The sequence below is a fragment of the Limulus polyphemus genome, unplaced genomic scaffold, assembly GCF_000517525.1.
Source record: "Limulus polyphemus unplaced genomic scaffold, Limulus_polyphemus-2.1.2 Scaffold46, whole genome shotgun sequence".
Taxonomy (NCBI): domain Eukaryota; kingdom Metazoa; phylum Arthropoda; class Merostomata; order Xiphosura; family Limulidae; genus Limulus; species Limulus polyphemus.
Genome location: NW_013665656.1, coordinates 238357 through 261065, shown reverse-complemented (window position 1 = coordinate 261065; position 22709 = coordinate 238357). Strand labels below are relative to the sequence as shown.

The 22709-nt window shown below is 33.0% G+C and overlaps 1 protein-coding gene across 2 annotated transcripts in view; it reads left to right on the top strand.

The window, feature by feature from the left end:
* LOC106462527 (cyclin-Y-like protein 1-B) overlaps window positions 1-18495 on the top strand; it is a 37898-nt gene extending 19403 nt beyond the window's left edge. For both annotated transcript variants that reach the window (XM_022390024.1, XM_022390019.1), the window contains exons 6-8: window positions 1839-2005; window positions 14764-14926; window positions 15946-18495. In XM_022390024.1, coding sequence (XP_022245732.1) covers window positions 1839-2005; window positions 14764-14926; window positions 15946-16062 — 447 coding nt within the window. In that variant the 3' untranslated portion in view covers window positions 16063-18495. The remainder of the gene's footprint in view (window positions 1-1838; window positions 2006-14763; window positions 14927-15945) is intronic.
* Window positions 18496-22709: the final 4214 nt, after the last annotated feature.

Here is a 22709-nt window from a genome sequence, read left to right as displayed (position 1 = left end):
CTGACAATACTTATTAAAGATAATTTTAAGCGTGAAAACTGGCCATATTTTGATATCATGATAAGTAAATTAAAAATTGTTATTTTATGGTGATAATCTTGTTTTCTTGTGCCCAATAATGCATAATTTCATTTGATAAACACGTTTAGATTGAATGGTAATTTATAATCAGTCACAAGAACGTCGAATTTGAATCACTTGAAAAAAACACGGGGGTGCTTAACTTTTTTCCAGGTGTATATTTTGAACAAAAATCATTAGACCATCACTAATTTTCTTTAACACTTGACTGTTTTATTTTTGGCAGCATTCATAAGTTAAATTTAATGTAGCATTTCGTTTTACATGTATACTATTAAACTTAGTAATTTCAAGGCATTTAAGAAGAACTCAAGTTAATGTAAGTTAAAAGAAGAATATTCACGTTGCTGCTGAAAGAGGTACCTTTTTTAATGTTTTGATTAGTCATACAGGTAATAAAAATTTCTTTACTGAAGTTTTATTATAAGCACGTGTCTTTAAACTTTGATTCTTATCAATGTGAAATACACAAATTAGTAGTAGTATACATGTTGCTAAGTTGAGTTAGTTTATTTTGTAAAGGAAGGTTACAAATAAGAGAAGAATATCAGTAATTGACTATTAATCAACAGGGACACCCACATAGTTGTTAATGCCTAGATAAAAAGTATCTACACTTCTAGCTCATAAAGGTTGTTGAAAAAAATGAGATTGGTGGTGAGTCATATAAATCTATGGTTATTCTTTATATTTGAGGTTTTGGAAAAATTAAGAGCTTTGAAACAACTCATTATAAGAATTGAAAGTTAAATGTGGGTTAAAATTCTAGGTTAAGAGAAAGTTTATTTTCTATGTTTGATTTAACTAACTCATCATCATCAAGAAAATAGTTCACAACAGTATGTTACTTTTCACATTCTGTTGTAGCCTCATAATTTAATGATGCGAATTAACAAATTGAAACCAAATAAATTTATTTTCTCTTCATCCTGAATTTTAGCAGTGTTTAGCTTGCAAGTGATTGTATGGCTTATCTATTTTATTTTATATCAATATGAATCTTAAGACATGTTATCCCATCCCCAAGATACTCTGGATAATTTATTACAGGCTGAAGTCACATATCAGATTCTGTGTTTAGTCTGTCCAGCTATATTGGCCAAGTACAATGCTAACTGGAGGTTAGACTTTCAGAATATAAGAGGCCACATCACTCTTCTGGAATACTACTTTATTTCTGATCATACTATAAAATTGAAGGGATGTAAGGTAATTTTTTGTGAGTCACAATCAAATTGCACCTAATTTTCATAAGTTATGGTATATTTGTAACACTGAAATTCAAATCAATCATGATAGTGATCGTTATCACATTCCTAGTATTTTCACATAACTGATTTAGTTTGTGTGGCAACTTATTGTTATGATGTATGGTGGTATTCTTTTGTTGTTGTTTTTTCCAGCTCTGTTGGTTTGTAATTTACAAGTGTGATCCTTTTATTTAATTTTAATGACATTTTTTTATTTATCTTTCCAATTCAATTGATGAAGAATATCATTATCCTTTGAAACATTGGAGATGGTTTTTAGTGATTTTGAAATGCAGAATTACAGTACCTATTTTTGTGAACCAGAGTAGAAAATAACATTGATAATTACAAACTTACCTGGTTCTTTAATTATTTTTTAAATAACAAAATCAATTCATAAAAATATTTTTGATCAACTTAAACAATGGTGAAAGATAGTGCTGACTACGTGTTTATATTACAAAATTCTTCTCGTAAAGTTCATCTGTAAATCAAAATCAATTTCAGGTATACTTAGAAAGACTTCTAACATATGCTGAGATAGATATTGTGCCTAGTACATGGCGAAGGATAGTGTTGGGTGCTATTCTTCTATCTTCCAAAGTATGGGATGATCAGGCTGTGTGGAATGTGGATTACTGTCAAATCTTGAAAGATATCAGTGTTGAAGACATGTGAGTAGAGACTTAATATTTTGTAGAGAACTACTTTGAAATATGTTTCATTAAGTAAAACAAGAAAAGATGGTGTGTTTTTGAAATTACGTGTTTATACATATACCCAGGGAGCCGAAGGACGTTTGGCAGTGCCAGTCTGCTGTCAAAGGATGGTGTAATTTTTTCATTAGTATGGACCTTAAGAAAATTTTTTAGGGTGGCCACCCCTTGGAGGTTTACACAGGGAGGCCTGGACAAGAGTGTTTCCATGGTTATCAGAGTTAAAAATAAATCATTTAAAAAAACATTTTGTGCTATAACTCTGTTCATATTTATCATAAATGTAAGAGTAATATATCAAATGAAAATAGAAAACATTCTCTAAAAGAAGATGTTATTGATATTTAAATTAACTCATTTGCATATTCATGACATACCATTTATATGTAAATTTTCATAACAATTTTAAATCCTTGTTGTAATTTTTTTACTACTATTTGATATTTTAGGATTATTATACAGTATAGGCATTACTTATATCATTGTGGGTGTTGATTTGTTGACAGCTTTCCAAAATAACGTGTAAGAGTACCATTTCCAGGGCAACCCCAAAACATACATTTTCCCCAAAAATTGTTAATATTTTAAATGACTCCTTTAATGTTCATTGCAAGTGCACAAGTAATATATCAAATGAAAAATGCAAAAATCCTCTAGAATGTAATAATATTGATGTGAGGAATTTGATCTGCAGTTTTCACAACTCCATGGTTGATTGGTGAAGATGTAATGAGAGGTAGATAACTGATTGCATTAGCTTTGTGTTCTTGTGCAGTCTGTGCACAGAATGCACTGTATCCTGGAATTTTCTCATCAATTTCATCATTTATCAGCCCTGTAGGTGTAATTCTGGCTAAACTCCACAAAACCAACAAATGCTTACTCACTTGTGGATCAGATGTCCTCAGAGAATCAAGGTTGGTACCAGCTGAAAGTAACCTTGATTGTTTTCTGTCACCTGGAGTCAGTCTGCATTGTGAAATACTTTCTGTTGTGGCTTCATCAGCTGTTTGTTTCCTTGATAGGGTTTTCTTCAACTTCCTAGTACCATTTGCATTACTGTTGGGATGTTGGCTAGATTCTGAACATTGCCGGTTATTTAGAGTGTCCATCTTATTCTGCTCGGTGTCTGCATCATCATTGTATCCTGCTGGTTATAATAATTATGGGACTTGTGACATGAAAGGTTGACCCATTCTGTGTCCTTTCATGCTAGTCAATGTTACCAATAGGGAAAAGCATGAAAATTCCAGGCCTCATATTTGGAGGTAGATAGATACTGGTTTCCTTGATCTTGTCAGTATTAAAAATTGACATCAGAAGTCGATCAAGTGTGTCATAGCTTATCCACTAGTCTAGGTGATTCATTGTTGTTATCAATTCATGTTTGATTGTATAGGTTCATTGCTATTCCAAAGCTAAGTGGGGTTTTATTCCACATACACTGTACAGAATTTGTTGCAACAGGTGCAGGGCTTTATCGTTTATGTCAACTGACACACCTGTGTTGAAATCCTTATTTTTGTCAGACAGAAGTTGCTACACAAATTGATATATCTTTTCTAGGACAAGATGCTTTGCTGCATCAGAAGATACGTTTAATAACTCATCTAATGTTTGTTCCTATGATGATTTACAAGACTTTGCAATGTCCCTTAACAAATGAGTTGCTTTCATGATTTAGGGACTTCATTTTTGACAACATCTCACTGATTGTGAGTGATGATGAACAAACAATGTATGATGAATAGATTGTGTGAGAGAAAAACAACAAGCTCCAGTAATGGTTCACTAAACATTTATTTAAGCAATGCGACTCGTAAGATTCCCAATTGAATACTCCATTGTTTCAAAACAGTGTTTGGTATTAATCTCTGATTGTATATAGCAGGAGTACAGATGAGTTACTGAGCAGTTATTCTATTATTTCCTCGACAAGTGTGTTGAAGGCTACATCATAAATGTCACTTGGTTCAGTAGATAAGATTGCCATATTACGCTTGACCATATTCTGGTTCATTTAAACCCTATGATAGCATACATCCTTTGCAACCGTATCTAATGTTTCATCTCCAAATGCTTTGATATGCTATAACAAATTCTCACTGTCAAGTTATTTGGCTTTTTTCTGTAAAGAGTGCTATATATTTCCTGTCTCCACCAATGAGAGCTACTTCCCACAAACATCGTACACCTAACAGCAAATTACATACTATTTCTTGCTATCATACTTTGAAAACATGGGACGACATGTTTGTTGGATCCTCATCAGTTGTGTCTTCTTGTGAAGCTTGTGTATTTTGTTTCTCTCTCTCTGTATTCATTCATAAGTTTTCTTCAACAAATAACTGTTTCTACAATTTGAATGCCATACAAGTTTTTGATCCGCAAGGAATGAGTCTTTTTTTCAAATAGTTTATCTGTATCTAGGTGTTGTCTTGTCAGGCATTTGCTGCAGTTTTGAGTGTACATAGTGCTTATCTTTAACATTGTACAGTTTTCCTAACTGCTTCTGACGTATCGTACACTTTGCTTAATCTGGGCTGTACTGTTTTTTTTTCTTGTTGTGTCAGAGGTGCTGGGCTGCACGTCTGTGATGGGTCAAGAATTTTGTTCCTCCTTCATTGAGGGCCTGAATACGAAGCAATCCAGTACTGATAACACTATTGATTCATAATGTATATTTAACTTGCATGTTTATTGAATGTTAAGCACTTAAGTTTAAAACATGCTTTGTTTGCTTATTTATTTATTTGCTTATTATTATTTAAAAAATGAAAACAATTAGGTGTTACTTACCAAAAATCATAATCACTAGGGTCTTGTCATTATCTTGAAGTCAGTAACTTCAACATATCTCATGAACTTCATAGTAAATACTGTTATTTCACGAATTTTTAATCTAATTTTAAGTGTTAAAAATTATTGTAGTGACTTTTCAGTATTCTGAATTCGTCCTCACAGTTATTGTTCCTGCATGCAATATGACCACAAATAATCTGATGTGATAGATGTGGCAACCAGAGGTTATAATATGCTGATACAAGCATGATTAAGACAGTGGAAAGAGTTATGATTCTTGGGGTTTATCCAGGGAATTTTCTAGCTGACATAATACACAAAAACAATAAGAAACACATTTGAAATATTATGAATATACCAACACTATGACCAGCTTCTCACTTGATGGTTTACCATGGAAATGATGCTGTTTTAGCAGTATTTTGAAAAGCTGTCAACAAAGCAACACTTAAAATGATATAAGTAATTCTTATACTGTATAATAAGTGTGAATTTTCTCTTTAAAAGTCTTAAAATATTAAATAGTAGTGAACAATTTTGACCAGGATACAAAATTTTGGTGAAAATTGCATATTAATGATATGTCATAAATATGCAAATGAGCTAATTTAAATATTGATAGTGTCATCTTTTAGAGGATGTTTTCATACTTTTATGATAAATATGGATGGAGTTTTAGCAGAAAATGTATTTTGGAAAAATTATCAATTTTTGACGACAGTTGCTATGGTTATGACCCTGCCTAGGCCACCCTAAAAAATTTTCTTAACGTCATACTAATGAAAAATGGAACCACCCTTGGACAGCAGACTGGCACTACCCAAACCTCAGAATGGGCCCTTGGCTCCCTGGGTACTAATAGTGTTTGTTGAGTACTGCAGGATAGAGGCAATAACTTTTTACAAACCAAATTTCAAGTAGTGATTAATGATTCATCAGTCAGGCAGAATATTGTGTGTGTTTATAATTGATACATAGAGCAAGACTTGCATTAAATTTTGAGGTATCACAGTTTTAAGTTGATAAATATTTTTACACATTACAGTTAAGTGCACAACTTCCTTTTTCTTTTGCCTATTCGACTAGTAAAGTTGCTTACCACTTCTATGTGAGTGAAATATATACAATGTTTTTTTTATTCGGATTCCAAAGGTGATATGAATTCTGGGTTTTATAGTTAACAAATGTGGATCATTGTATATTGAACTTGAATTTGAAATACAGGTACCAAAAATTTACATGAACTTTGGGAAGATTTATTAAATAAATATTCAACTTCCTGAATGTTATTTACAATTTTAAGTAAAGTCACTCAATAGAGAAATATTTTTGCCATGAAATATTAGTGGAGAAATGTTTTAAATATTTCACCGCCATAAGCTCTTCTGTGGCCTCTAGAGCTCTGCCATAGGCACATGTATGGGACAGTGTTCATCCTGTGATTTGGCTTTGAAAAGTGTGGTATTAACCACATATGAGTTTGAAATTTTGTGCCACCATGAAAATGATAAACATCCCAAAGTTTACCAGTTTCAAGTTTTAGATATGCAATGAAATATTAAAATATACTTTTTATTGTGTATCAAAATATAAATCTGGTACTGCAAGTATTATGTATCTATATTCTTGGCAAGCAGAGTTAATGAATAGTGTAACTTGAAAGTGATTCAGTGCTTAAAGAAATTGCATGATTAGACATATCCATTACAAGTTAGCTTCAAATCAGACAGTCTTACCCCTGGAAAACTGTAAGCCTTTCCTTGTTGAGTTTACACTCATGCTGTCAACAAAACATGTGACTCAAAATTTCTGAATGTCCTTTTCACATTGCAGAACATTTGCCCATAATTCTCCACTCTCCCACCATCCAATTGACTTGTATGCAAACATCAGGATACTTGTACATAAACTCTGCTTTCCAATCATAATTCAGAATTTGTGATATTGATTTTTTATTGAGAGTCACGCTTTTAACTTTGCTACAATGAATTTGGAATTCAACATTGAGTCTGACAAATATTTCCACCACTTTTGGATTTCTACAACTTATTGAAGGCTTCACTTGTGCAGTTTGCCTCTAGTATGGAGGGTGACCATGTGGCTACATTGGATTTGTATGCTGATGTTCCAGACAGGCTTCACAATTATATTGATGCTCAATTGGTATAACATTTTTTGTTGTTTTTCTTTAAAATCGGTCTTTTACTCAGGCCTCTTCACCTTCAGTGAATGCAGAGCAGGATTTGTCTGCTAGCATATTCTGATAACACATCTGCTGGTTTCATTTCTTTTTTTTCTCTCGGTTATATTCTATTTTAAGTATTGAACCAATTTCTGTTACACCTGAGGGTGATTTTGTCGTGTTTGATTCAGTACTTGAATTCATTATTTCTTTCACCTCTGAAACTAGCTCTGTATTAATTGACTTCATAGTCCACTTCTTCGTATTACCATTCAAGTGCATGACCCTCAGGCCGGCCTTCCATGTGGTTTTTTACTTTGACCAATCATCAGCTTTCTGCCCTGTATACTATCATTTCTCTTGTTTTGAGATTTTCTTTTTCTGAGCCATTATTAACTATTAGCTGATTATTTTAATCAGGATCAACTATCTACTTTGCAGTTTTCATTTCTTGCGGGGCCTCACTGATATTGTATCTATTACCATGTGGTTCTCATGTTTCTTTGATGCTTTAGCCCATTGGGTTGTGTTATTACCTACTCTTTGACTGTTCTGGATGAATACTCTGTCTGAACTTTTTGAGGGTTGTTTCAAATCTTTTGTTCATCTTTGAACCCTTGGTTTAGTGATTGTTGGGGTCATCAGGTTTCTAATCGATTTCATCTTATTCTTCCAATTTTGACTTTCAGTATCTACTTGATATTTAGATTTGGAAGTTTTGAACTTTTTTAAAAAACAAGGTGATGTTGAAGTTTTACTTCAAGTTCACACAAGGTGTTACTCTTGTCTTTTTGTGAAAAAAACAGGAAATTGGAGATTTGTATTAGATCTTTTCTGTCTCAATTATTATCTAGAAATTCCTCATTTCAAGGTGGAACCTATGATAAACTTATTGAAGTTCTTTTTAAAGGCTTTTGGATGATAATGGGATATCAAAGACTTGCTTGAACTTCCTGATTCACCCATCTTCTTATCAATTTCATATGGATCCTCCCTTTTCTGTGTGGTTTTGGACCCTATGTTTTCACATGTGTAGTCAAAGCATTACTTGATCTTCAACACACACTAAATATCAATTTTCATCATTACGTGGATGATTGGAGTATTCTCACTCAGTTATTTTTGGTCAGTGGCTCATACTCAATCGGCCACCCAGTTAGCTTTCATTCTCAATATCTAGTCCATCTTGGATTTTGGACCAACACTTTTGAAGGAACTGTATATCTATCAATCTTGGCTTTGCAATCTCTGTAGTTTCAGGTGCACTTCCTTCTCTTCTCCTCTGTCTGCCATAGATGTCCTTTCTGTTTTGAGAATGATGGTTTTGTTCTATAGTGCAATTCTCACATGTCATGCTTACGTGAAACATCTACAATGGGATCTTACCCTTTTGTAAAGTTTATCCTCAGATCTGTTGTCTCTTAGAATTTCTCCTACTACTATTGATGACCTTAAAGTGTGGCTCATTTGCATATTTACCATTATAGGTTTCCTTTTTCTTCCACCTCCACTGAATCTGCATCTTTTATTCAATGCCTCCCTTTAGGGTTGGAGTGTTGTATTAGGGGAATGTCATCTTTCAAGTCTGGTCTCCTGAAATCACATTTTTCACAACTCTGTTGAAGCTCTGGGCAGTTCAAGATGCATGTTAGAAGTTCCTGTTCTTGTTACAACACTGCTATGTTTTAGTACTGACAGATAACACTGGACAACAAAAAATTTGCTATTGAAGAAAAGTCAAGTGATTCGTGGTAACCTGATGATGCTGATTTCAAAAATGTCAGAATTTAACCATCACCTCTAGATTTTGAGTTTTCATAATATCTCTATATTATATCAGCACTATATGAAATAACATGCAATCAACTCAGTACAATAGTTCTGTGAAATTAAGTTTACTTGAACAGTTTAATGGGTAAAAGGCATACATTTTGATAACTTCAAACACTGACTGTATTGTATTGGTGTAAAATTTGAAATATATTGTTCATTTGTTCTTAATATAATTGTAGAGAATTGCACCACTTTTGCTTCATTTCCATGCTTACCTGTTCCACCTGGGAATCACAAAACCCTCACATGCTCAGTTTGCTAGAACATTTGAGAAGTCCCTTGACTGAGCATAAAAGGGGAGAAGTCAGACCTCTCTTTCTCAGTTGCCTCTCACTTACTCAGTTGATCACTTTACCCTGCTCTGCACACAGTCAAAATGAAGTCCAATTCTCTTCCTTGCATCTTATCTGCAATATAATCAAATTCTCTGTTTCCTAAAATCTTTTAAACTTTAGTTCTGTAAACATATATTATTTTATATTTTTTAGAAAATTGTTTGAAATTCTGGCTGCCTCCAATTCAAGTAAAGTCTGAAGGTGCAAAAATCACCCAGACAATTTCTGCTGCATTTGTGGAAAATATATTACACTTTCATGAAGGAAAAACATCACACACAAGGTAAAGGTAGCTTACTACCACTATTTTGAGTGAAAAATTGGGGACCAAGAAAAACATTAGGTTCTACATGTGTGTTGTACAGTTTGCATGTCTAGCTTAACACAGTGGCTGAAGAAGAAGAGAGCAATATGCCATTTGAAGTTCCCATCTAACTGACTGTTGTTTTTGCATGACTAATGTTTATGGATATTCAGGCAAAACTAAAAATCAAGATGTTGTATCTGCAATGAAACCAGTACCTCATAGGAATGGATGGTCTTCCAGTGCCACATCCACCAGCGAATTGGGAAACAGAAGAGATATCCTGCAAAGAAAACAATGAATCGTCTTCATCCTTTTCATCTAGTAATTCTATTAACTCCAGGAATAAGAGGTTCAGTTTACCGAAGTTGACACGAAAGTTGTGCTTCTCACTACAGCATGCAAGATGCTTTGTGTTTCTGTACAAGTATTGATGCACTAAGGAAGAATTAGGTAGCGAACATCATCCTCAAGAATGGAGACTTTTTATTGACTCACCTAAAGTCAGTCTGAAAGCTGTACTTTTGCACATTGTTGCTCATGCTGTGAACATGAAAGAAACTTATCAAAGCATGCAGATTATACATTCTTAAATTAAATTTTCAATGAGTAAATAAAGTTATGAAAGAAAAAGTTATTTTCACAATATATATAAGAGTATTTTGAACAAACATACCATAACTTGAAAACTACAGGTGGTCAGTAATTTTGAACATGATTTTTAGAATCAACATTGTCAAATTACTCAGAAACAGATGCATTTTTTCTAGTGACAGAGAATTTTTTTTATTGTTGCCCAGTGTAATTTGATTATAGTGATGTATATCAACAGGTAGTGGGACTCAATCTCAGTCTTTATTTATTTATTTTTGCTGTGGTATCTCTACTTGTTTGGCTACATTCACATTGTGTCTTTCTCTGAACTTGTCATGTCCCAGGTTTTATGACTTTCTACTTTCAAGTGCATTCTATTTCTAGAGCTTGTTAACTTCTAACAACAGATTGGACCCTGTACTATTCAGTATTTCATTCATTGTGTCAAAAATTTGAATATCATATGCTTGGTGGTTTCCATTTCTTTATCCAGCTTCTCCAGCAGTGGATGCTTTGAGCCAGTCATAAAATAATATTTTTCTCTATAGGTACCCTGTTATTTGTCTACTTCCTTGGGTATTGACCAAGACTTGTTGTCCTATTGTCAAATTCTTATTGGCTCATGCTGGCCTGCCCTACCATGGTTTCCATTATGCTGTTGTCTATCTTAGAAGGATCCTATTATGTTACATCTTCCACAATGATGTTTGCTGTCTACAACTTTGTATAGCTGGCTGTTATGTGGTTCTTTGTTAGAGAAGCCAGATTTTCTTCTTGGATATCTCAAATGTTTTCACATTATTGCAGACTTTCCACCCTGGCAATTTACCAGTCTTTTTATTTAATTTCTGTACTGCATGTTAGTGTATAGAAGACATATTAATACTAGAAATAAATGACATTATAATACCAAAATTATTTCTATTTAACTAAACACTCAATTTTTTGCTTTACAGCTTCTTCATGAGCATTCACTAAAACAAAAATCAAAACTGACAGTGCAAAGCTTTGGTGTTATAAGGTCATTTATTTTTAGTATTAATTTACCAATCTTGTTGGTCTATCTTTTGGAATTGGTGCCTTTGGAATTCTGAATCTTGTTTTTTGCCAACTTTCCAACAGGTTATCTCTTTTTGAGGTACTCATTTCATGATTGTGGCTTGTTTGCTTCTTTTTGTGCAGGCTACAGAGCTACCATCTCTGCCACTTTCAGATGCCACAGAAGTCATCTGCCTCTCTTATACCCACTTTTCAGGGAGGAGACAATCACACATTTTTTGCCATTGATGCTTATTTTCTTTTAATATGTAAGCTCTGTTCTTATGTCTTGATAGAGCTTTCCTACCAAAGACTGCAGGAGAGAGAGTTACTGCTATTTTTCTTCTATTGTCTTACTAACCTGACTGTCACAGACTCTTGTTCTGAATGACATTCTCTATGTTCTGTCAAGACTATTCTGTGCTATCTTGCATGAACTGCATCTTTTGGAGGGGATCAACATAGGTTGTTTTTACTTCATGTTGATTCTCACTTCTTGGATCTTGCTTCATCAACATTAATAATTTTGTTTATCATAATGTTCTTGAACATCTTCAGCATGAATTCCAGGATATATATTATTGAAATCAACATCTGGTTGTGTCTTTGGCTACCCAGTCTTAGTACTCTTTAGAAGAAATACAGTAAATTAAATACAGTTTCCTCCTTTATACAGAGACTATTTATATGGATTTATCCAGTTGGGACTCTCAAATGTTATTAAACCTCTTTGTTTGTCCTAGATGCAATTCTATCCTCTGCCCCGCAGCTCAGTGAGAGGATCAACATCCTCTGGAAATGGACAAAGGCTGCAACCTGGTGGCTAATGATGCCTTGACAGGTATCTTTCCTACCTCTGCATGCTCATCCTTGTGTGGTATTGGAAATATAGGAAGACTGTTTTCACAAGATGTCTCAGCCCTAACAAGGATAGGGATAATTTATGTTTTTATTCATATTACTATATTTTGTTGTATGTTTTCATTGCACTGTCCTTTACATTGTTGAACCCATTCTTGGGACTACTTAGTCTTTATTCAGTCTCCCTGAATGGCCAATAATTTAATCTTTTACTTGACTCACAACCTCTTTAGCATGCCCACTCTTAATATTTTGATTGGGCTGCTCCTTTGAGAATCTTTCACTGCAAGAGCAGGACATAGTATTCCTTCTACCTTTTAATACCACCATCTGTGTCCCATTGTTGGTTCCACAGGTACAACACCATTTCCACTGTCACTCACTCTTTTACCTGAATTAATGAGTGTAAATGGCAAATACGTACTCTTCTGAGAAGAATGACATGTATCTGGGTGTCCTTTAGATCTAGTCCTTTTATAAGGTTGGTCTGCTCCACTATTCTTCTTTAATATTTTTTTTCTGGATTATACTCCAACTTTGCTTGGTTACTTATATATTGAAGTCTAGATTATCATCTTCCTGTATAAGTTTTTCTAAATCTTTTTCATTATGAGTATTCTGGCTTATAGTGTTTGAGAGGTAATATTGCTTGATATGAAGTTTACATTTACAATTAAAATGAACTTCAAACAGGTACTAACCTGCCCACAACTGGATTTTCATCATGACTGCAGCTTTCAATAAAATTTAAATGTGTTCACTGATAACCTGTTAAGAAAATACAATTTTTTTTTGCTGCTGCTGAAGTGAGCTGTTAATTAAATTAATTTCTTTATGAATTGAATTTTGGATGTTTGAATGTAGGTTTCTGCACATGGATATTTTGTTGATGTAATTATTGTTTGTTTGGATTTTATTACACGAGTTTTTACCATATTTTTCTGGTCAGTTTTTGAAGTTTTAGCACGTTGATGCAGTTATTTTTTCAACATTTTTAGCAGAAAATGAAAAATCTAGAATTTTTTTTTTACAGCAGGTTTTCGGTTTGTCAAATGAAGATAGATGTCACATTTATCTGCCAGTAATTCTTACTCTATCTTGACTAGAACTAGATAATTATTAATAATTATGAGGATATTTTTGCACATCTTAACTTAGCTAAGATTCACTTATTCCCTCTCTACAGTCCATTATTGTAACAGCAGTTTTGTGTGCATATAATTTATTTTTTTTTATAGCTTACCTGTCTGGTTTCTTTTTAATGTTTTTTTTTCTTATCACCATCATCAAGTGCATGGTTCCCAAATTTTCTCACCACAAGGCCTCCCAAGAACATTTCACATCTTGATTGAGGCCTCCCCACCCAATGAATCTATAGATACTGAATACCTTAATAGTGTTGTGTATTTGCTATGGTCCTAATGAAATTTTACTGCAGTTCCGAGTTTTGGAACCACTGATTGAATGCATTTAATTACTAGGTGCTCTAGTGAGTTGTGTTATACACTTTATTTTTGAAACTCTCATCTGTGCAGGTTTTTACAGCTTATATTTCTGAGTGACAGTTAGTTACCACTCTCATGTTGTAATTCTTTCTGCTTAAGTTGGGATCTATGAAATAGTTTCAGTCGTCCAACTGGGAAAGCCCCAGTAACTAAGAGTAAATTAGTTTTTAACTTTTAGAGATTTTTGTCTTTAATTTAAAGATATATTTTACCCTCTATTGGCATACAGGTGTGATAATTTGATGGAATCAACTGAATTTGAGTGGGTAGTGACTCGTTGGCATTACAAATGTATTTTAATAGCGCTTGTTTTGTTTATAGTTTTTATATGTGTATTTATATTTCTTAACCCTTTCAAAGACTTAGGCCATGTAGTTGCTACCAGATTATAGAAGTTTTTATAAGGCAGTGACAGCTATATTTCCATCCCCTAAAAATGATGTATAAATAAAAGAAAGTATAAAATAATCAAATTATGTTTTTTCTGATTGAATACACCCAAAACCACCTAGTTCAATTTTTAATACTCTTTTGGCTTTTCTATCCATTAAAGGGTTGATTTTCAGATCAGTGTTCTTGATTCTCCTACCACTTCAAAAATTAGAGATGTCTGTTGTTATTTTGTGTGTTATAGGAGTGTTAGTTTATGTGTTTTCTGGGTTTTTAAAAGTTATTTCATAGCCTCTTTGTACTTGGTTGTATTCTTTGACTCTTAACATCTTTGGAAAGATTAAGTTCCTTTTTATGGTTTATATATACAGAAGTTCTTGTTTCTTTGACTTCACATCACTTTCAGTATCACTATTAAACTTGAATTAATATGTGCTAATTCTGTTGTTCGTGTTTTGTGGCTGGTTTTGACAGCTTGCATAAACTAGTTTTCTGTTAATTTCTCCAGAGAAACAGGCTATGGTTTTTGTTTCTGAACTGTAGATGCATAATAAATGTTACTTCTAAGTTGTCGTGGAGTTCAGAGGCAAAACAACCTGTATTTATTGTCATATAAAGTCTTTATAAACTTACCTACTTTCCCCCCATTCCCACATGATTATTTTACCCATGGAAGCAATATAGTAATTTGACAACTAAGAATTGTTCAGAAAAGATAGAAGATTGTCACTTTTGACAATTCTCTAGTTATTAAGTATATTTAGAAATATGGTAATTCAAAATGTATGAAATTTGCAAGATGCTGTTTGTAATGACTTAAGCAAAAATAACAAAAAATCAAATATTTCAAATTTTCCTTTTTGACTATTTAGGAATGAGTTAGAACGGCAGTTCCTTGAAATGTTACAGTTCAATATCAATGTTCCTGCCAGTGTTTATGCAAAGTACTACTTTGATTTGCGTACACTGGCTGACCAGAATGATCTTACTTTTCCATCTGAACAACTCAGTAAAGAAAGAGCTCAGAAACTTGAAGTAAGTACATTAAAGTAGTTATATGTAGGTTGTTATTTATAGGGCCTATAAAATAGATTTGAAAATACTTAACAATATTGAGCTTAATTGTTATTTTAGTTATAATATTTATCCTGATCATTAGATGTTAGCTAGTAGTTGGAAATTTGTATCTGATAAATATACCTAAGGCTTCAAAGGGGGCTATGAATTTTATCAAACTACACTCATGCAAGTATCTGTAAGATTGGCATTATAACAGGGTGTTACACTATTTATTAGGAGTAAGTTTTTGTGCCAAATTGATTACAAGAACATACATAATGCCATAATTTATATACCAAGATTTGAAAGCCATGTCCTGAATTATCAGCTACAACCTCAGGTTGAGGTGTGCCACCACCCAGTTATTATGATGTATCAAATGATTTTCTGTGTAACACAGTTGTATAACTTCTTTAACATCCCCTTTTTTGTTCTTTCATTTTCCATATGTAGTGGTTTTTGAGTAACACAGTTCTAAAAATTCACAAAGTACAAAATATTCCCATGTTATGTAATTTAGTAAGCAATTAAGGCTAATATCATAGGTTATTCTAGTTACATTTTATTAAACAGTGATAAAGCTGTATTGTTACTTGTTGCAAGATACAAAGTGCAGATACTCAAAATGCTCAAAAAATAAAGGTACACAGAAGTTATCCTTTCAGTTAATATTGTTTAAATTTATTTTTTTGATCACCAAGTGTATGAACTCTCAGTGTTCATTCAGTTTTAATGATAATATTTATACTCTAAGAATACTTTATATTAGCTTATTTTTTACTGAGACTTTGAATATTACATAATTAACTATGTTTAATTCTATTGGGAAGTAACAATTTTACTGGCTAAAACTACTCTTGCAGTATTTGGCGAGGTAATGATTGAACTGTAAGAAAACTTATTCTTCAGTAATCATTGTTATCATGTTATAAAATACTTAGTTTGAGGTGTAGCATTTGTGTTTGTACAAAATGTTTTAAATTTATGTTTTGTAGGCAATGTCTCGAATATGTGAGGACAAACTGGCTGAACTCCACAAGAATGGCTTCAAAAAGTGGTCGAGCTTAGACAACATCACCATCTTAAGAAAGACCAATGCTATTCTTTCCTGACAGCCTTGGTTGTTTTGTAAAATTCTTCATGATGTACAGCTTTGTTGTAAAAACATAATCAGTTTCTCTCACATGATGCTAGCCTGCACTTTTTAGTAAAAGAGAGAAAAGAGATTGGGATGTTGAATAACCTGGTTGAAATGTATTCCCAAAATATTTTTAAAACTACCCCAGTACAAGTTGTTTAAAGAGGTCTGTTAATGAGTCTTAAGGAGTTTTTATATAATTGATTTGAACGGCATTAAGAAAAAAACAACAGTTCTGGTGACATTTCCACCTAGAGTGATAGTGTAGTGTGAAAGTGGTGTTTTTTGAGTTATAAGATGTGCATTTACAAAAGAGGAACATTTTATGGTTGATCAGACTTCCAGCTGTACATAGGTTTTAGTGAGAACTGAGAAAGATTACACCCACTGTTCTAGCAGCATGTAACTGATATTTTCATCTTTTTATTTTTCAACATTTAGTGCTGAATTATTATGACTCATCATGATATCTGAAATTATATTAACTTTAATAATATGATTTAAGTGATGGTGACTTAGGGTTTATTATACTGTGTATGATGATAGAAAAATTTTGGCTTGGATATGAATTTAAAATGCATCACTAAACAGCAACTGAAGATTTTGAGCTGTTTAATGAAAATTATTGTGTGGTATAATCTTGTTTAATATTTTAACAATAATGGTAGCTAGTAAACAGGTACTTTCTATGTCACTGATATTTAAAAATGCCATGAAACTAGTGACAAGTATAGACTACAGTAACATTAATAATTACCAAACATACCTACATGTTTTATATTGCTTTAAGGTAACTAAAAAACAAAGCATGCTTAGTATCTAAAAGATCTGTCATCCTTCACAAAAGATTTTATACATATTGACTACTAGTTTAAAAAGGTATGTATTTACCTGCGAGTTGCCTTTGATTTTTGTAACACATTATTATTATATCATTTATTTTTTAGTGCAGTTACAGAATGAAACTGATTGTTTAAAAATGGTACTTGCTTTGTGATTCTGTTTGTAATTACAGAATATTCTTAGTTAAACTGAAGTTAAACATCTTTGTAAATAAGAAGCAATGTACAGGTCCTTTTGTTTGGGAGAGCTTCATTAAAAGTGTTTAACACTTATGAGTTGGCACAGTTTTTGTTTTTTAATGTACTAAGTGCTTTTCAATTATATACACATTATGCTATGCTCAGAACTGTTAGTTAACCCATTGTGATAACATGCTTTTTTTAATAAAGTTAGTTACTTCATCAGAGAAGTTAATTTAAACTGACAGAAAAATGAACTTGAATTTTGATAGTTTATTAGGAAACACAAACAATAAAGTGAATAGTCAAGTGACAGTTTTAATATGTATTAGTAACTTTCATTACATAGGATATCATCTTAGTCTTCCTATGCATAAAAACATTATTTTCCTATGAGCTGTCATATTTTAGGAATCAAAATGTTTTTATTTCCAATTCAACAGTTTTTTTTGTGAAACTAAGAGAATCCAGTACAAAGTACATGGGTAAATTTTGTTTACTGATAAAAACGGACATTGTTGATTTGATTTTTATTATTTGAGTTCAAGTAGATAAGATTCTTGAATGCCATACAAAAGCCTTGTTTTTTTGGTTTTTTTCTAAGTTTCTGTTAAATGCCAATATTAATCTGCTTGGATTATCTCAAAAAATGTGGCAAATGTATATAAAATATTTTCTTTCTTTTTTTTTGTGGGCTGAGATAAAGTGTCTGTTGTGTATTAAAGCAAGAGTTAACTTTTATTTTGGGAGTAGACTGAGGATAGGGTCAGATTTTAATGCCCTAAAGCTAACAATGTTCACATGCATAGACAAAATCTAAAAGTACTTTTAATAAAGGTTTATTTTTTGTATATTTATTTGTGTTTGCTAGACACAAAACTTAATGTAGATATGTAGGGGTGGGGCACATCTTCAGGTCTCTATTACAAACTCTAACAAAATATAGTTAAATAGCCGAAAGTTATGCTTAAAGCAGTTTACTGCATTAAAGGACAATTCTTTGGTTACTACTAGTATTTTGTCTTTATTAACTTTTTTTTTTCATCTGTATATACTTAAACTTACTGGTATTAATGCATGCATTTGCAAATGTTAAATTCTGTAGAAGAGAAACAGTGTAAACATTTATTTAAAAAAAATTGTAGGAAAATATTATGTATATCCATTTTCAACGTGTATGACCCTTATGGTTTAGAAATGTATGAAAAATTGCTTCAGAATTAGGGTTAAGATGTTAATGTATCTGTGAATAACCATACAGTGTCCTTTAACTATTATTTGCTCCAAGTGCTGGCTTTTTTTTTTATATCAGTATACTAGTTTTTCATTTTGACCAACAAGTAAAATAAAAATTTCTTCAGCAAAAATATATGATTTGTCTGATTTTTTTTTTTGTGAAGGGCTAAATATTTGTTAACAATTCTCCTAATTATTTTTTTTAGAAAACAAACTGTTGAAACAATCCTTTTGTGTTACATACCAAGTTATTCTCACCTGTTATTTATGAACATGTATTCAGTTACATTTATTAAAACAAGCTTTTGAATGCAATGCCAGAGAAGTCCTGGGGATTATTGCAGGAATGACTTGGAATAAGTTTAAATGTTGACAACAATATAACAGTTTAATAAAACTAATAATTTTAATCTTATTTTTATTTACCAGCTATAAATGGTTTTTAAATAAAAAGAGTGTGTAATAGCACACAGATTTATTTTTTGCCAACCTAGGTGCTACCCACAGTAGACATGATGTCTTGTAAATGATTGAAACACGTATAGCGTTTCAATTGATCGTTTTGTAGTAAACCAGCCACATGTTGAGCTTTCGTCACTGGAGTAAATTTCATATACGCTACGCCGAGAAAGACAACCGGACAAGTATATGTCAGAGAATGTGCTAGCACTCTGCGTAGGGATGGCAATACAAAAGTCATCTGGATTTTCTTCTCTACAGGTCATCAGAAGTTAGATATGAAGAGCTACCTGACATAGTCGCTCTATCTCCAGTGTACCTCCCGCTTTTCAGCAATCCAAAGCGTCCCAAAGTCAAAAACCGGCTAATAGCCAAAGCCGAATTTCTCTTTTTCGTTCATCATCATCTTTCTCCAATAGGCCTAGCGCCTACCAAGTTCTAACAGTAATTATAATGTTATTCATCATTTGATAGAGCAAAACAGTCTTCACGATCTTTGAATACCTACTTTTTTATTATTCTATGCAAAATTGAAAAAAAAAATCAATTCTAATGTAAACTATGTTATTACCCCTTGAAGTTAGCTTTCGTACAGAAATATGGTATTCCTTTAAAAAGCTTAGGTACGGGGTGAAACAGGACCTACAAGCCAATAATAGATGGGCATTAGATGACTGTAACATGTATAGTACTCAATGCTTTGTACATGATACAATCGGTGTCTTTAGGGAGCCATCCCATATCTTATGTATGAAGTAGAAGGAGTAAAAAAAAAAAAAAAAAAGTACAATACACATACAGGTGATCGGAAGCTATATATAAAGAGCTACCTGGTATAGTCGCTTTATCTACGGTGTGTATACCACTTTTCAGCTATCCAGAGCGTCCCCAAGTAGAAAAACGTCGAATACTCAAAACCGTTCATCTTCGTCTTTCTTCAACAAGCCTAGCGCCTACCTTGTTCTAGCAGTAACTATAATTCTTTCATCATTTCATAGCGATCTTTGACTACCTATTTTATTATTATTATATGTAAAATTTATAAAGCTTTAAAACACACACACTATAACCTAGTAATCAGCGTCTGCCATCTTATAAAAAAATAAACAAGTATTAGGAAAAAAGTTATCGCTAAGTAAAAAGCTATGTAGGGCTGGCTACTGACCGTGAAAAAAAGGAATCAAACAAGATAGGATGGAAATGGACATATCACTTAATCCGGCTAATGATCACATAGCAGACTGAGCCGTCTCGACTTTACACGGAGAATAAAATCCCTACATTACTGACAAAACAAATAGAACCAGAATTTTCAACCGTAAAATGTTATTCTATTGTAAAATAGTCATAAAAGTAATATTCTAAAGTTAACTATAGGAAACGTAGAATAATGAAAGCTGAGATTCTATTCAAACACCAAGTTTTCGATAGACAATCGGAATTGCACAAGCAGCAAATTTTTGCCATTTTTTCGCACAGAAATACTTGATGTTGTAACACAAGAATACGATCAAGGCACACGTTAGTGTGTTGTGCGGCCAAAACAACGTGCAGGACACGCTGTGTGTTCTTAGCAGAAGTGATAATTTAGTGATTTTACACATTTTGTAGCTCGAACTGTGGTAGTTCAAACTATCACATATTTTCAGTGGATGTACTCTACCAGACCGTTACTTTACATACCAAGTTTCAAAGCAATCCATTAAGAAGTACACGAGATGTAAAATCTCCAATTTTGATTGGATTTCTTCTTTTTTTTTCGCACCGAGAGTATAGAAACTATATTTAAAGAAAGAAAACATACTTAACTTTTATGGATATTTTTTCAAAGTTGCTAAACTGATATATCTTTACATCCTACAATTAGGTATCAACTTTGGTGTCCCCCAGTGGCAGAGCACAGATAGCCCATTGTGTAGCTTTGTGCTTAATTACAAACAAACAACTTTGGTTTAAATATAAGCCACAAATGCAAAGTTGCTCAACAAAAACCGCTCAATTTTGACCAACATTTTTGCGCACGCTTACGCAAAAAGTCACGTGAGCTATCGGTCTAAATTTTTACCACAGCTTCTCCTGACAGTAAAATTGGTTCGTGCTGGGAAACAACTTAATTTCAATAGTTAAACTGAAACAAAAAATACAATTCATTTGGCATCGTTTTTCAAATTCTGGACAGATGAAACATTTGTGTGATCTCTGATTAGAGTGAATTGGTCAGTGTGAGATGCTCTATGTATTATGACATTCCGTCTAATATTGAATGCTTGTTTGAGTCGGCATGGCATAGGCAGATGGTTAGAGCGCTTGACTCGCAATCTGAGGATCGAGAGTTCGAATCCCCGTCACTGAACACGCTCGTCCTTTCAGCCGTGGGGGCGTTATAAAGTGATGGTTAATCCCACTATTCGTTGGTAAAAGAGTTGGCGGTGGGTGGTGATAACTAGCTGTCTTCCCTCTAGTCTTTCACTATCAAATTAGGGACGGCGCTAGCAGATATTCAAACCAAACGATTGTTTAAGTTGAATATATATATATATATTCTTGTTTTTGACTTTACGTTATTGTGATATTTATAAAATGCCTTTGTAGGTTTCATTCTTTTACTTTATACAAGAGCAAATAAAAGTTAAAAGAAAGAAAATGTATCGAGTGCCAGCGAACTGGTTTGAGTTTGTTGGGTAGAGCTCCATCAGAAGTTTTGTAGCTGATAATCGAGTTTTTTCAGCTCGTAACTACTAAGGATAATGTCTACCGCCAGGCTAGTTCTCGCGACCTTTCGGTAAAGACCCTGTCAACGACTTTGTCCGGTAGATTCGAACTTTTGACTTGTAACTAACCTCCCCTGCCTGACATTCTTACCGTTACTTGATCTTGTTTTGGAAAATTACAATAATTTATTTATTTTTCATTAAAAATGAAATTCTAAAATACACAATAGTTATTTTATCCTATAAAAAGTGCTACTCTAGCGTCGCCATAAATAGTGGCGTAACTACAAACGTTTCCTCCCCCAGTATAAAAAGTAATTGGTCCCTCTACATGAATTTCCGTATGATTTTAGTTACAATTCTGGCTGATTCGAGCACAGATAGCCCTTTGCGTAGCTTTGCGGGTAACAACAAAACAACAATAATTTTTCTTAATTAAAGTTTTTAAAATAATTTATGAAGGACTCGCGAAAGTTCCAATAAATAGTTGAACTACATGCTTATGTATTTTTTTTTCTGTTTATTAACTTAATAACAGCCTGATAAACAAAACCGATAGTTATGCGTGAAGTAGTTATTTTAGTTGCTGATAAGTTTAAAAAGTTCTCGAAACTACTTAGTAGTCCTGGAATTTTGTCAACTCTAACTGAAATGTGGAAATCACGTGACGTGTTTCTTAATTTGAAAGCAAGTCTGTTTATTATTAAGCGCAGATCTACACAATGGGCTATATGCGCTGTGCCCACCACGGGTATCGAAACCCGATTTTGCGCATTATACGCTTTCAGAATTACCACTGGGAGGGGGCATTTAAAGAAACACTGTCATGTTTTGAAGAAAATGTTCTTAAAATGAATCACGTAAAAAATCTGGAAATATTCTGCGAACTAGCGTGGGTTTCATCACAAACAGTTAATTTAAGTTTGTTTTTAGTAAAGCACAAAGCTATACAACGGGCTATATGTGCTGTGCTCACTACGGGTATCAAAATCTGGTTTTTAGTATATAAACCTACTGTTACCGCTATGCCACTGGGGAGTGGACATTTAATTAAGAATTTCATTGCTTCGCCAACTGTTAGCATTTAACATTGCAACGTTAATTCACCAATTAAAAACTATAATTATAATATTATTTATATTTTATAAAATGTGGGTTATACTTGTGCACTATGATACGAAAAATCATTCTAG